At 40.8% G+C, this 17,340-nt stretch overlaps 1 protein-coding gene across 3 annotated transcripts in view; it reads right to left on the bottom strand.

Moving 5' to 3' along the window:
- trim44 (tripartite motif containing 44) overlaps positions 1 to 15,530 on the bottom strand; it is a 152,625-nt gene extending 137,095 nt beyond the window's left edge. Inside the window, exons 1-3 of one of the 3 annotated variants that reach the window (XM_034176852.1) lie at positions 15,421 to 15,530; positions 11,526 to 11,830; positions 11,124 to 11,480 (exon numbers count right to left, since the gene is read on the bottom strand). In XM_034176852.1, coding sequence (XP_034032743.1) covers positions 11,124 to 11,480; positions 11,526 to 11,771 — 603 coding nt within the window. In that variant the 5' untranslated portion in view covers positions 11,772 to 11,830; positions 15,421 to 15,530. The other 2 variants (XM_034176850.1, XM_034176851.1) reach the window with 2 other exon arrangements.
- Between the last annotated feature and the right edge of the window lie 1,810 nt (positions 15,531 to 17,340).

Genomic DNA, 17,340 nt, shown 5'->3' with positions numbered 1-17,340 from the left:
TGTTGTTGTTGCTATTATTATTATTAATATATAAATAAAAATAAAATTTTAAAATATTACAATTTGTAATACATTTGACTCTTTTACGACAACAAACGCTGAGCCATTAATTATTATACAGACAACAGATGCACACAAACGTGCGGAGATGCAAACAGCTTAATGTTAACTTTAACAATGAAAATGCCATAGACATGCTAATGAGTTAGCATCGGTCCTGTTTTCAAGTTATAAAATACATTTATCAACTGTTTCAGAAGACCATAACAGATCGGTTTAACATAAAAAAAGGTAAATATTACTCAAAACATATCTTCTTTAGGGTTTTAGCGGGGAAAAATTAAGATAAAGCGAAATAAAACAAAGAACCAACAAAGCAGCAGATCAAAGCATTGCTTCATTGGTTCAAGGTTCAAAGCAAAGCCGCGCTCCAGAAACGGTTGATTACAACCGTTCTTTTCAGGTCTCGTTAAGAAATGATTCGATCCACCAACATCAATAAGCTTTTTGCTTAACGATTCCGTTATCGGTCCTTTAGAGTGGCATTTGTTTTTGGGAGTGTTTTTCAGGAAAGTGATAATTTCTCTACATTGATTACAGGCCCTGCAGTGGGTCTGTAATCAACTTTTCTGCGGCGCGGCTTTGCTTTGAACCAATCTATTGCTTCGTTTATTCATTTTTTTCCCCTTTCATTATATCTTAATTTCCCCCCGCTAAAACCCTAAAGAGCATACGTCTGTGAGTATCATTTACCTTTTTTATGTTAAACCGACCTGTTATGGTCTTCTGAAACAGTTGATAGATGCATTTTATAACTTAAACACGGGAGCGATGCTAACGTGTTAGCATGTCTATCGCATTTTCAATGTTAAAGTTAGCATTAAGCAGTTGCAGCTGTCATCACGTTTGGGTGCAATTGTTTTCTGTATAATAAGCGTTTGTTGTCGTAAAAGAGTCACATGTATTACAAATTGTAATTTTTTGAAAATTTATTTTTGTTTATATATTAATAATCTAATTAGTTATTATATACAGTTTTAGAGAGAGACAAAAAGAACCTGAATAGAAACACAATAGAAAATATAAAACCAACCAACAATGAATATACATAAATAAATAAGTGTTTCCTGTGAACACCTAGTGACTCTTACACCTCCATTTCATCCCTGTCTTATTTAAGTTTAATGACAGTTTGTTTCGGTCAAACCATATTTTCAATGTGTTAATGTGTTGTTTTTTTTTGTTTTTCACCACTTTCATCCATGAATATGTCAATTGTGAGTCAGTTTTGTGCGGATTAAAGTTACTAACTGGGACTCCTGTCTTGTTGGAAGAAAGAAACAAGAATCGTCCTCCGTTCTGTTCACACAGCTCCAAACGCTGCGCGGCTCTCTGCCGAGTCAAGTTAGAAAGATAGAGTCCAGTCAGAATGAATAACTTCAAAGCGAAACACCATTTTATTTATTTTTATTTATGTCCAGAGATCAAGGATACACTGACCAATTTCATATTTATTTATTTTAAGACTCAATGAAATACATAGAAAACCTGTAAAGCTCCACAAAATCCACAAGAGATATTGATAAAGGAATCGATAAGGAATCGGATCGATAAGCAGAATCGATAATGGCATCGATATCGATAAAATCTTATCAATACCCATCCCTACCTGTACATATGTAAATAAAATCTGTAAATAGTCATTTTGTCTTGTATCCAGTTGAAGACCGATTTAATCAATCGTATTCAGAACTTATGACTTTCAGATCAAGGACTGATCAATATTGAACTTAACATTATTTTTCCTGCTTCTAAACAAGAGGTGTCCCGTTCGATGTATTCAATTAAATAGTGTTTTAACTTGTATCCCTCTACACTTATCACTATCACATTTTTATGTAATCAGCTACCAAATTCAAGTCTGACATGCACAACAAACCTATGATGCTTTGACAGAATGATTCATTTACCAGTCCACATTAAAACAGAAATCGGGGCAAAAGCCACGGGCTGTGTGTGACCTCATTTCTCCCTTGTCAATATGCATATAGCCACAATACTGAAGTACGCGAGTAAAATGTGCTGCCCACCTTTTTTCAATTGTAGTAGAGCCACAGGGCAGAGGACAACACCGTCATCTCAGTATATTAATCACACCATCACACCTTGAGAGTTAACAACTGCAGCTTATGTACCACGTTTGTTTTCCCACCTTCTAAATGATGATCTTGCAAATGTCATTTACCTTTATGTTCAAACAAAACCCTTGGCTGTTCAAAATAATAATCCAAACCCAAGACTTGCTTCACGATGTTATCATGCCCCTGTTAATTAGTGTTCTGTGCAATAACACAGAGAAAGTGTTTAGTCTGCCGATAACAGCCGACTCTTAAATCCAACTATAATCTTCACCAGCACTGTGCTCAGCAGAACTGAGACCATATTGTGTTATCAGAATCCAGAACAACATGAGCTAAGCTTATGGAACCAACTGGATTGCTGTGCTGAATGTGACTCAGTGGACTTATTTAATAAATCCAAAGCAAAAAGATGTGAGGTCAGAGTAGTCAAAGTGTCACAGCCACAAAAAACAGACTTTCTGATACACAAATCATGTTTATGTTTGATAGACAGAGCTGAAATGATTATTCAGTTAGTTGGTCAAAAGCAAAATATATGTCAACTTCATTTATAAACATCAGCAAATGCTAAACCTTATGGAACAGTGCCTGAGCCCAGTTGAAGACGTGGTCTCGGGCACAGTACACATCTATTGTGATCACTAACCATGCCAGAGCATGGACCGTAATAAGACTGTCCCATTTAAAGTGGCATTATCACTGCCAAACAAAGTATTTCAGGACTTCATACTGGCATCCAATAGAAAACCAAAAGGGCTTTTTACATCGGACGCGTTGGAAGCGTCAGAGGCATCACGAATCGGTCTAAAAAGCATTATTTTCTATGAGACACATTGCTTTTTAGAGGCGTCAGACGTGTCGCATCAAAAGCCGAGCTAAACTGATGCTTCTGACGGGAGCACGCATTGCCACTTGTTGACAGGCTGATGCAGTCAAAGTTCAACCCAATCCAACTTTCGCCGCTCTGAGCTGTGACGTAGCTTCGTGCTGTCCAATAGGAACGACACGTCGGGCCAAAACACGGAAGACTAGTGGCAGAAACCACTGATCTCTACAAAACAGAAACGTGTCACAGGACTGCTCGTTTATAGGGGAGGTTAAAAGGGAGTTTTTCCTTCCCACTGTCGCCAAGTGCTTGCTCATAGGGGGTTGTTTCGACCGTTGGGGTTTTTCTGTAATTATTGTATGGCTTTTGCCTTGAATATAAAGCGCCTTGGGGCAACTGTTGTTGTGATTTGGCGCTATATAAATAAAATTGATTTGATTTGATTTATAGAGCAGTTTTCTGAAGAAAAATCCTTGCAAATGTTTTTTTAACCTCAAAATTTCTGATTACTGTTAAAAAAAAAGTTTAGAACACTTGTAATTAAAATAGCTAAATAAATAAATAAATAAAATGTTCTTTAGAAACCTTTCTTCATCTGTAAATTAAAACTACCTATTATTTCAGATTAGATAATTTCTTGTTTAACATAAGGAACCTTGGACATTTATTTTTAGACAAATAAAACATGGAAATTTGTAAATTTTTTAAGTCTGGCAGATTATTCATATCTCAACCAGAAAAACAGACACTGTAAATAAATACAAATGTTTATTATAAATGCAACAGGAGGTGATGATTTTTAAATGACTGCAGTGTGATTGTAAAGTAGGATTTCTGTGACATAATCCTCATGATGAATTTTTTTTTTTTTTAAATTGAGTCATTTCAACTTGTAATTGCATGAAAATATGTGATTGCCTTTAACGAGACAGAGTCAGTTCTAAAATATGAATTTGACTAGTGATTGTGAATGTTTTAAAACTGTGCACAATAAGGGGAGAGCTTTTACCTCACCCTGCTCAGTGTGCCGCTCTCATTGGACCGACATCTCTGCTGTTTTGGCATTGTGGGATAGCTAATCACCCACAGGTTGAGCTCACTGGACTACTTTCGCCACCCTGCTCAGCGTGCCGCTTTTGTTGGAGCAACAACACAGAATGTGTCTCTTCCCAGATAGATCTCTTTCAGTGCAGCTTCTTGTTCTGACTTTAACATGAAGTTAACACCCAAGTCTTTCATCGCCAACTGTAAATGGTAATCAAAACATTGCAAATGTATCTTTCTGAACTCTTCCACATCAATCTCCATCGTGTCAATGTTTACAATGTGCTTGAGCGATAACAAGTGAAGTTGCTCATAAACTTTAAGTTTCTTAAATATTTATTACGGCCACTCTTAAAACTTCAGTTATCTTGATTTAGATTATCTGGGAACTACTTTTTGTGCAGGAATTCATCAAGCACATCAGCCGCAGACGCATACTAACACAGAACACCCAAAAACTGGACAGTTGTTCAGCCATAACGAGAGCGTCCACTTTTAGCTTGCCATAAGCTAAGTTAGTGGTGATCGTGAGAGTGTGCTTCTACCTGTGCAAATGTCTTTTGACTTTGATTTTGTGGACATTTTTAATGATCCATTCATTTATTGTTAAAATATAAAATGAAACAACTTTTAAAAAAATAATGAAATAGTTGCTGTTTAAAGAACCTTTTATTTAGAAGCAGGTGATGTTATGCTGGATTCTCATGACCAGATGAAGGTCTCTTCTGCAGCTTTGACCTCTGGTGTTGTTGAAGACAGAGATAAAAAAAAAAAAAAAAAAAACAGAAAAAAAAAAACGCCTGAAAAAAAAAGTTGTTTAAAGTTGAGCTTTAAAGGTCTCCAAAAAAAAGCTATAGCTTTATTTGGTTAAAAAAAAAAAAGACTGAATCATTTACAAATTAAAGCATTCACTCTGATCAACTACGCTAAAAGGCTAAGCTAACATTAACCGATCATTAAACCTTCACAGCAGTGCAGTAAACGTCATGTTTTATTTTTATATTATTCTCACCTTAATAAAGCTGCAGAACTAAGCTCTGTTTGTCAAACTGGGACTTCACATATTTCCAAAGAGTGGGAGACTTCGGACTGAGTGGGTCTGCTCCATCACCCTGGCTGCCTGCCTCGCCCTGCCCAGGGATGATGCCTGAACCCCAGCTTCTCCATGCGGGTCAGCTCACTGTCGTCAGTCCTCCCTCGGTTGGCGTCACTCCAAAAAGTAGCTGAAAAAAAGCTTCTCCCAGCAGGGTGATGGGAAAATCGTTCTACTGCTGTTTATAAAGCTTTTTTTTGTGGTTTAGGCGATGCAAATTCAAGATGGCGATCGCTCAATTTTTTTTCGGGTTGTAGAAACAGCCAGAGTGTGACGTAGTAATCTCTGCCGCCCCTTGCCACTTCCAAAGTGAAGTGACTGACATCACGCGTTAAAGCGTTGGTAAGCATTGCCTGACGTGTAAAGCGTGCAATGTGTTGTGCTCTTTGTTATCATAAAATTAAACAATTACTCTCAAATAAGCCTTTATGGAGGCTGCCATTACTCCCCAAGCACACTTCTCGTTCTCAGGACCTCACGTGCACATGTGACGTAGTCCTGGCTGACTGTCGTTATTCATTGTGTGAATAACAAAATGACAAGGCCCTGCTAATTGATTCTCGATTGTAAAATGCGCCATTCTATTGGGTATGGGTTCATTGTTGGGAATCTGAGCACGCTTTCTCACTTTAGTGCTTACCAGTTTATTCAAGTGAGTTACTGAGCCAACTGCAGCAATTAATGTGCCTGACAGTTGGAAACAGCATAAATTGTCATTTCGTGGTGGAAGCAATGTCTGACACATAAATATCATGCTATAATTGATCACCTTTTTTTTTTTTTACCTCCAAACCTGAATAGAGGCTTTTTTTTTTTTGCATACATTTAGGATTTATTCCATAGTTGTCTTTCCTAAACTATTCCGATGGAGTTTTCCACCTTTCTTACTTGCTTCCTTGGGAGGATTGGTAAGGTTAGACCTTACCCTTGTGAAGCGCCTTGGGGTAATTTTTGTTGCGACTTGACACCACATAAATAAAATAAACTGAAATTGAATAAAGTTTTTTTTTTGTGACTGTTTTTGGTTTGGGCTGTTTTCTGTGCTTGTGCTTCTGTGTGCATTTTCATTTTTTATTTGAACCATTCACTGGGAATGGATGTGGAGGGACTGTCTTGGATGAGACGTCTCTTCAACATTGCGCTGAGGTCTGGGATAGTGACTAAGCAGTGGCAAACTGGGGTGGTGGTCCCCATATTTAAAAAAGGGGACCAGAGAGTGTGTGGCAATTACAAGGGAATCACACTACTAAGGCTCCCTGTGAAAGTCTACTCCAGGGTGCTGGAAAGGACGGTTGAAGATGAGATGAGAGATGAATCACTCATGATCAGCTGCGCCTCCAAAGCATATGTCCTGTTGAATGTTTTATAATATATTCACAGTCACGGCTTTTGGTGAGCAGAGCATTGAACTACCTGGAGCCAAAAGCTGGTGCTATGCCATACTCATTTTTTTGGGAAAGGAGCAAGAAATCAGCAACAATGGCTGCTGCCAGTGTAGTGTTTGCAGTGATTGTTCAAGTGAGAAAAACCTCTGGTATACTAACATGGAGATCATTTCAAATATATCATTAGGTGTATGTGCCACAGCAAGAAAGTTATCAATTTACTATTGAGAAGAAAATATTTCGCCATGATAATGTCCTTTTAATAATTATGAATAATATTATTGCTTTAATATTATTATATAATATATAATATTAATATTATTATTACTAACGGTATTATTATTAGTAATATTATTATTACGACAGTTTTTTATTCAGTCAAGAACATTTGTATAAAAATGGGTTTGGTTTCTCATCTTACTAATAAACATAAATCATGGTCAGTGAGCAAAACCACAAAACACTCCCTCAAAATACTCCTCATCATGCTATACTTGTGAGAGGCTGTCAACAGCCCAAATCAACTCAAAATAAGCCACAAACGGTAATATTTCAATGACGCACTCTATGACTGAGTTGTGGGAGAGCGCGCATTTTCAAAACAAAAGTGATGTTGGGATAAGGTAAAATAATCTGTTATATACTGCATCATTTGTCATATTTCAGATTACACAGAAATTTTAAGGAGTCCCAGTGAATTCATTCAAAGACTACTTTGCCTACAGCTGTTGGCATACTGCTCAACTCGAACTCAGAAATGCAAACTACATAGATGAAGCTCTGTATACATTACAATCCTGAAAAAAAAGGCAGTACATAGTGCAAAAAAATAGAAAAACAGCCAGGTACTCTGAAGCAAATACACATGCTAGGAGTCCAGGTCCTCTGCCACAGAGCCATCAGCTTTACAAAATATAGAGCTTTAAAAAATAAATAAAGGAATAAAAACATTCCTTGTCTTGAGGTGTGACATGTTCCCAACAGATACGTCTGCAAATAATTTAAAAACCTTACATATATTCAGCATTTGGTAGGATGCCTTGCAGTGGTGTTGTGTACTCATTTTATCCTATCTATTCACTGGCATGATTAAATTATTTTTAACATTTACTGGTGTCAGTTATAAAAGTTTTATATTTTGTGATATTTTAAACTCTAATTTAATATCATAATTATTTTATTCTATGGGTTTTAAACTATTTTTATATCTTGTTGTATAACAGTTATATGTCTTCAATTGTATGTGTACTGCCTGTCGTAATATCGTGGGAAAGTATTTAACTAAACAGTGGCAACAAGAAGCGGTTTAAGGTGCCCTGACACTGCATGACTTTTATCCGCGCACTTGCACACACTCTGCAGGACAGTAAACTCGTCTCAAACTCGTAAACTGTGTGTGGGTTTGCGCAAGTGTGCAGAGAAAATTTTGAAATGTTCAAAATCTCCATCACGCATTAATTACATGAACATTGCGCAAACAATTAAAAAAACAGTGTGTGTGAGTGCAAGTAATTGCGTCTGTGCACCGCATCAAATCGCAGCTTATCTGATTACAACGAGATGTTAAATCTATCATAAACATACTTTTACAGTTACTCATAAGAAGGAATGAACATGCAACTGTTTTTACCAAACTATTACAATATAAACATTACAAATAATTACCTTTTAGACAGTTCCAATGCATTCTCCACCTCATTAAGCGCACAAGAGAGAAAGGGAAAAAAAGCAGCAGATGAAACCGTCCTCTGTGATTCCAGAAGCGATTAGAGGCGTTTTCAACAGCCAACTCAGAGAAAATGGTTAATCTGTTACGAAATAGTTATTTATATACGTAGCATCCAGCAGCACAAAGCACAGCATCCAGTGGAACAAAGCACAGCATCCACTGGAACAAAGCAAAGCATCCAGCTGGGAACACAGCGGGTGGGATCATCATGATGAAGTGTGTGCAAGTGCGCGGATCAAAGTCATGTCAGGGCACCTTTAAGGACCCCTGACACGAGCATGACTTTTGAGTCACACACTTGAACGTCCATTGTCGTGACGATCCCACTCGCTGTGTTCCCAGCTGGATGCTGTTCTTTATTCCACTGCCTACCACATGCTCTACGCTGGACGCTGTGTATAAAAAAAAAAAATGATTTTGTGTCGGATGAATCATTTTCTCTGCAAATTGGCTGTTGAATACGGCTCTAATCGCTTCCTGAATCACAGAGGACAGCTTCAGCCGTTCACACGCGCGCCTAACTAGCTGCAGAAAGCATTTTGAGCCGTCTTAAAAGGTAATTATTTGTCATGTTTACATTGTCATGCCTTGGCAAAACAGTTGTGTGTTCTTTCCTTCTTGTGTGCAGCTGTTAAAGTGTGTTTTTGATAAATTTAACATCTTGTTATAATTCTTCTGATGAGACCTGGTGACATCACCACTCACTCTGTTCACTTCTTTACTCGACTTGACGAACTGCACATCGTGTTGGCGATTAGATCGCACCACATTAAGGATTTTTTTGAACATTTCAAAATTCTCCTCGTGCAACAGCACGCGCCAGCGCCCCTCTCACGTTCAGTCTACACCAGTTAAAGACGAGTTTACTCTCCTGCATGACACAGGTCCTGCAAGTGCGTGAATCAAAGTAATGCTCGTGTCAGGGGGCCTTTACTCTGAGTATTTCTGATTGCCCCATCCAATAACATTAATTAGCCCGTTAGCTGGTGGTGGCTGCCTTCTAAATTAATAATGTGCCAATTAATTTTGTCCCAAGTGAAACGACGACCCCAAAACGTCTAAAACCAAAGCCTATGTTTTAAATTTTATATATATATATATATATATATATATATATATATAATTTTTTTTTTTTTTTTAAACCATATGGATTTGAATCATGTGTGATTGCGTCAGACAAGCTTGAACCCTCGTGTGCATGCGTGAGTTTTTTCATGCCTGTCGGTTGCGTCATTCGCCTGTGAGCAGGCTTTGAGTGAGGTGTGGTCCACCCCTCTCGTCTATTTTTTATTGCGAATAAATGTCTGAACGATTTGGGGCTTTGCTGCATCAATTTTTTTCCAGAAACTGTGAGAGACCTCCAGGTGGACACCGTTCGAAAAATTAATATGGCTTTCAGGGACAATTTTATGGGGATTAAACAGATTACAGGGTGTTACTGCCGCTTTAAGGACGGCCCACAACTGCTGAGAGCGTGGCGCGCTCCCAGCGCCGATCGACAGGCTGACACCCCGCTGGAACAACCAGATCATTTCCAACGTGAAAGCTTTGTTGATCCGGGACCTCGTCTGACTTTCACAAAAAGGCAGAAGATGTGGACAGCACTTTTTCCGGCACATTCCACGATTACAGGAGTTTTTTTCATGGAAAGAAAAGCGGAGAGACGCGCCATGGCTCCGTTTATTACGTGGGACAAAACCACCTCGGTGTTGGTCTCTCAGGACAGCTTTCAGGTGGATTTCAGACGGATTCCGGTTGCTTTCCAGTCGTGTGAATATCCGATTATGATTGTGCATGAGCTGGACATGCCAGAACATGTCCCGTGAGGCTTCATCACGGCGTTGCTTTGCGCCAAGCGGCTGCACCACGGAACTCCTCCGCACGTCTGTCTTAATGTGCCGGAAAAGTGCTGATGTCCACGTCTTTTCACAATTCCTGTGCTAGTCAGATGACATACCGGATCAAGACAGCGTCCAGTTTAAAAATGAACGGCACATTTCACTGTTACAGGAGTTTTTGTCATGGAAAAAGAAGCTGCTCCACCGCGCGTCGCGGTGCAGCCACTCGGCGCAAAGCAACGCCGTGATGAAGCCTCACGGGACATGTTCTGGCATGTCCAGCTCATGCACAATCACAATCGGATATTCACACGACTGGAAAGCAACCGGAATCCGTCTGAAATCCACCTGAAAGCTGTCCTGAGAGACCAACACCGAAGTGGTTTTGTCCCGCGTAATGAACGGAGCCGTGGCACGTCCCTCCGCTTTTCTTTCCATGAAAAAATCTCCTGTAACGGTGGAATGTGCCGGAAAATGTGCTGATGTCCACATCTTCTGCCTTTTTGTGAAAGTCAGACGAGGTCCCGGATCAACAAAGCTTTCACGTTGGAAATGATCTGGTTGTTCCAGCTGGGTCTGAGCCTGTCGATGGGGGCTGGGAGCGCACCGCGCTCTCAGCAGTTGTGGGCCGTCCTTAAAGCGGCAGTAAAACCCCGTAATCTGTTTAATCCCCATAAAATCGTCCCTGAAAGCCATATTAATTTTTCGAACGGTGTCCACCTGGAGGTCTCTCACAGTTTCTGGAAAAAAATTGATGCAGCAAAGCTCCAAATCGTTCAGACATTTATTCGCAATAAAAAATAGACGAGAGGGGTGGACCACACCTCACTCAAAACCTGCTCACAGGCGAATGACTCAACCGACAGGCATGAAAAAACTTACGCATGCACACGAGGGTTCAAGCTTGTCTGACACAATCACACGTGATTCAAATCCATATGGTTTTTTAAAAAAATAATGTCGGATACTTTTCTAACAGACCTCACACACACACACACACACACACAAAAATGTCAAATGTCAATCACATCATACACATTTTGTCCTCAGTCTTAAGTGAGACTCACCTTCTGCCATTGGTAAGCTTCATGCAGCGTGATGATTTCATGCTCACGGTGTTCACCTTGCACAGCACACACCACACAAATGATTTTCTCATCTGGTTTACAGTAGAGGGAGGCTTCCTGCCCATGTTCCTTGCAGCGCAGTCTCTCTACTGTCACAGTGTCCCTCTTCCCAGGCTCAGGAGGAACCACGCCTTCCTGCGCTACTGCTTCTCCACCTTCAGCCCTGGCACCTAACTGGGCCTCCAACAGCAGTCCATTCTGGGCTTCCCCTCCAGCAACATTCTCATCTTCATCAGCCAGTGCCACTCCAACTTGCTCCAACTCCCGATTCCTCACCTCATCTAAATCCTGCCCGTCCACTCCAAATAACCTCCCCTCCGCAGCTTCAGCCTCTGCTCCACCTTCAACAACAGAGTCTCCATTTACAGCAAGGCTGCAAGCTTGGGCTGCTTCATGGTTATACACCAGTAGCAGGTGACGTGTCCTTCTGGTGTGGCTGTCAGCATGGACAGGACAGAAGGCAAAGCTGCAGGAGTAGCAAACATGAGTGGCTGGCTGGGCCTCATCAGGCTCACATGCATCACATGAGCCGTCCATCTGCGGAAGCTCCTCTTGTTTTGGCCCTGGGGGTTCCCTTTGATGGTCCATCGTGGTGGTGGCAGCTGAGGACGCCTCAGGAGATCCAAGCAGTAAGTCTTACAGGAGCTACACAGGGGGCAGCACAGATTAAAAATAACAGCCACTTTTTATATGTAGTCATCACATGTGCACAGATCAGAAATTAAACCATCTAACTTGATAGTGCAACAATATATCATATAGGAGGGAATTAAGAAGAAAAATTCTTCGCAACACTGATAATGCAATGACACACACACTTTATTGTTGACTTCTTTTTTAATATAACCCTCTATATTCTGTCATTGTTTCAGTGTTTTAACCATTTTGTCTGTCTGTCTATGAAGAGGATTTTCTCTTCCACTCATCTTGTCTGACCAGCCTCATATGCATAATTCCAGGTCACACTGTCTGTCTGGGTCCAAGGACAAAACACGTCATCTGCAGTGTCCCACTCAACCCAGCTATAAATGGGTACTTGCGCTGCTGGGGAAGTAACCTGTGTTAGACTGGCATACCATCCCGGGGTAGCTGAAGGCTCTCATCCTCTTCACACTACAGAATCTTGGGATAAGCTCCAGAACCAATGGGCCTCACTGCCTACGCAGTACTTGCTTCTTCTTACAACCAAATGCACAATTCTGACAGATGAAAGAATGTCTCTACAAGGTCACAAACCCACTAAGATTGACCAAGTAACAGATGAGTAGTTTCCTATCAAAAGGTGGGGTCATCTGACTGCCAAATTCCTTCTGATTTACTTCTGTCACTTTATTTTCATAATAAGAATTTTCATAAAAAAAACGGAAAAGGATTTCTATTACAAGATGGTGGATTAATTCATTTCTACGATAAGATTTCAAGAAAACCACAACATCCAATACTTATGTCAAGGTCCCACCCCATTATGTTTTTGCACAATCAGGCCAGAGAGTTGTGTGTACACAAATGATCACTGTAGAAACGTCATCTTGTACAGCGCCCACAGCATGCTCCGACAACTACTTAACGTTCACCAGTCTGAGTCCTACCTATGGGAGGTTTTTGTTTTGGCCCATGTGTATAAGGGGTGCAGGATAAAACTGGAGAATTCGCTCAAACACTGCATCACAGTCACAACATCTTGAAGGCTCAGTAAAGATCTGATGTTGTGTTAGTACGAACTGTGGTTCAAACAATGTCAATTTTGTCTCCCATGATAACTGGTGGTAACTGTACTGGTTTGGACAACCTAACAATAGGTTGTATTTTTAAGAGGTGGGAATGAACCAGCTGCCTACGTGGGTGGTTGCCAGTCAGGATCAAAGGTGGTTCCATGGTGTGGTGGATGTGTCAGTGCATGGCACTCAGACACAGTTGTGTGAAAGTTATACTGTGGACGTGCTGTGGTTGTTTTTGCAAACGTCACATGTAAAACATCTGACGCTTTAGCTCATGAAACCACAAGCTGGATAACACTCGTAGGCAACTGTGATCTTCACGTCTGTTATACATGTGTCCTTCTATATCTGTTCAAGTGAGAAAGGGGACAAAGTTGTAAAGTGAATTGCCAACGACAATATAAACAGCTATGATGCCTCGGAATACAAGGTTATCAAAACTGAATCGAACAAGAGACAATTTTTACATATTAATAAACCAAGACATTGGTCAAGATGGAGACACCCACAAAGTCATAAACAGATCAGAACAAAAGTGTGAAAGAAAAAAATTAAAAAACCAGAGATGATCAAAGCTGATGAAGTGGGGCTTGCTTGCAATGGAACCAAGATAATTGAGGCTGGTGGAGCTAAGAAGATTGATGCTGGCAAAATGGAGCTTGCAAACAGCTCAACCAAGATGTTTGAGACCATCCGCGAGTTATAGTAGCTCCACCAGATAAAATATCTCCTTTTACAACTAAATACATATTTTTGAAACTATATGAAGGCTGTAACTGAGACCAGCTGTGGCTCACTCAATCCTGCTGTGGCTGCATGAAATGGTATCATGTTCTACTGAAACAATGTTAGTAAATTTACACAATGCCGTAATCATTTAAAAACTGAAAATATTTTGCTCTCAAGTCTCTTTTTACATAGCAAGCATCTCCAATATGAGGCTTTCAGATTTGCCTGTGAGAATACAAATGGTCTATATTAAACCTCATAGAACAATTAAAATTTTTGGGTCCACCGTTAATAGGGTGGTCAATAGGGGCCACAACCCAAATGAACATAACACCAGCATAAGCACAAAGCACAAATGCAAAAAACAGCTGCATCAATTCAACAACATGCAGTTGCATCAAAAAACATCTTGCAAATTGAAGAAAAAAAATGCTTGCCAACACAGAACACAAACATAACCTGCAGCACATGCAACAGTTGAATATGATAATGTGTCCGTTGTACATTCACACAACACAGTCAAACACAGAAATGCTTTGCAAAGTTTCACAAGACAAGTATTCACAAACAGCAGTTTTTGCCCAGAGGACTTTTAACAGACTGTTCAGGGCATTGTGGTGCTCCAAATTTAATTATTTACTTTATTCAAGATTTTACAATTACACTAAAAGGTACATTTTCATTCATCCATTTTCTCCCCACTTACTCCAAGGATCACGGGGGGCTGGAGCTATCCCAGCAGTCATAGGGCATGAGGCGGGTTACACCCTGGACAGGATGCCAGAACACCCAAACTCCACACAGAAAGGCCACAGGTGGGAATGGATCACATTAACTTCTTGTTGTGAGGCAACAGTGCTAACCACTAATCCACTATGCTGCAGGTATATTTTCACATTTTATTAATTTACTCGGAATACACTGAAGAGTAGTTTTCTGGGCAGATACTGTGTATGTGTGTGTGTGTGTGACAGAGAATAATTCTGTTGTGTTCTTAGTACTTCCATTGTGTTGAAAAACTTTGCAAAGTGTTTTGTGTGTTCTCTGATTTTGCACAAAACATCACACTGAATTTTTGCATGCACTGTAGGTTGCGTTTGCAATTAGTTTCCAATTTGCATGACATTTTTGATGCAAGTAGCTATGGTAGATTAGACACTGGAAAAGTCAACTTTTCATTTCACAGCAAGTTTAAATGTGCACTGCGTGGAGTGTCGAGGTCAGAGCCTTGAAACCGAACACAGTGTGCTGTACCTCCATAAATAATAAATATTCTACACCAGGCGACTGACTGAAGTGTTGGTGCACATTAATTTTCGAGCTCAAAAGCACAAAGTGCGTGGAACCTGCACACACACATCTGAATGTGTTCAGGCTGTGACCTTTTCAAGTTTTGTCACTCATTTCAATCCACTCTGCAGGAGACAAACTAAATATATTTAGCAGACAGGAGAACGCACAAAAGGAAGACTACATACACACTCGGCTGTTTATTTACTATTTCCCACTGCGGGCGGACGCGCACTAACACACACGCATACACACACAACCACGACAAAGGTGCTTTTTCACCTCCCCTTTCCTCACACAGTCTAAAGACAGACATTTTCGACCCCACTGTGCGTGGTTTTCCAGGCTAGAGCTCCACTTACTTGTCTGTTGTGTTTCAGTCTCAGGCTGTTTGTGACAGTCAGTGGAGAGGTGTTAGCTTGACGGCTAACTTCCTTAGCAGAGCCGTGCGCTATGTGCTATCGACGCCTCTATTTTACCTTCTGTGCTTTCACTTATTAGTATAACAGGCTCCAACTACGAGGTGTGAGCGTTTACTTCCTTAATATTATCAGCTGTTGTCTGGGTTTTTCTTGTTTTCTGCTTCCTGCTTGTCTGCTGTGTGAGCAGGAGCAGAGACACACAGAGGCTGGAGAGAGGAAACTCATGGAAAAACCTCAAACCCAAAGTAAAAAGAAAAAAAAAAAACACTGTACGTCCGGACAGGTGGTGAATTTAAATATTTTGTCAAAATTATATTTCGGAATGTCACTTAAGTCCTTCACAAAGTGTTCTTTTTTTTAGTGTACATGAATTTTTGCTGTAAATTTGGTGGAGTTCAGTGGGTCCAATGTATGGTGTGAATCACAGGGGGCACTGAGGGGACGAGCCCCCCACACATAAGAGGCAAACAACAACAGTTTGGGTTCTTACTTGTAATTAAAGCCTATATATATATATATATATATATATATATACACACACACACACTCAACAAAAATATAAATGCAACACTTTTGGTTTTGCTCCCATTTTGTATGAGATGAACTGAAAGATCTAAAACTTTTTCCACATACACAATATCACCATTTCCCTCAAATATTGTTCACAAAGCAGTCTAAATCTGTGATAGTGAGCACTTCTTTGCTGAGATAGTCCATCCCACCTCACAGGTGTGCCATATCAAGATGCTGATTAGACACCATGATTAGTGCACAGGTGTGCCTTAGACTGCCCACAATAAAAGGCCACTCTGAAAGGTGCAGTTTTTTCACACAGCACAATGCCACAGATGTCGCAAGATTTGAGGGAGCATGCAATTGGCATGCTGACAGTAGGAATGTCAACCAGAGCTGTTGCTCGTGTATTGAATGTTCATTTCTCTACCATAAGCTGTCTCCTAAGGCGTTTCAGAGAATTTGGCAGTACATCCAACCAGCCTCACAACCGCAGACCACGTGTAACCACACCAGCCCAGGACCTCCACATCCAGCATGTTCACCTCCAAGATCGTCTGAGACCAGCCACTCGGACAGCTGCTGAAACAATCGGTTTGCATAACCAAAGAATTTCTGCACAAACTGTCAGAAACCGTCTGATCAGCTCATCTGCATGCTTGTCGTCCTCATCAGGGTCTCGACCTGACTCCAGTTCGTCGTCGTAACCGACTTGAGTGGGCAAATGCTCACATTCGCTGGCGTTTGGCACGTTGGAGAGGTGTTCTCTTCACGGATGAATCCTGGTTCACACTGTCCAGGGCAGATGGCAGACAGCGTGTGTGGCGTTGTGTGGGTGAGCGGTTTTCTGATGTCAATGTTGTGGATTGAGTGGCCCATGGTGGCGGTGGGGTTATGGTATGGGCAGGCATCTGTTATGAATGAAGAACACAGGTGCATTTTATTGATGGCATTTTGAATGCACAGAGATACCGTGACGAGATCCTGAGGCCCATTGTTGTGCCATACATCCAAGAACATCACCTCATGTTGCAGCAGGATAATGCACGGCCCCATGTTGCAAGGATCTGTACACAATTCTTGGAAGCTGAAAATGTCCCAGTTCTTGCATGGCCGGCATACTCACCGGACATGTCACCCATTGAGCATGTTTGGGATGCTCTGGACCGATGTATACGACAGCGTGTACCAGTTCCTGCCAATATCCAGCAACTTCGCACAGCCATTGAAGAGGAGTGGACCAACATTCCACAGGCCAAAAATGACAACCTGATCAACTCTATGCGAAGGAGATGTGTTGCACTGCATGAGGCAAATGGTGGTCACACCAGATACTGACTGGTATCCCCCCCCCCCCCCCAAATAAAACAAAACTGCACCTTTCAGAGTGGCCTAATCATGGTGTCTAATCAGCATCTTGGTATGGCACACCTGTGAGGTTGGATGGATTATCTCAGCAAAGGAGAAGTGCTCACTATCACAGAT

This window comes from Thalassophryne amazonica, chromosome 8 (assembly GCF_902500255.1).
Source record: "Thalassophryne amazonica chromosome 8, fThaAma1.1, whole genome shotgun sequence".
NCBI classification, from domain to species: Eukaryota; Metazoa; Chordata; class Actinopteri; order Batrachoidiformes; family Batrachoididae; genus Thalassophryne; species Thalassophryne amazonica.
The sequence above is the reverse complement of the archived record's forward strand: the minus strand, read 5'-3'. Positions and strand labels throughout refer to the sequence as shown.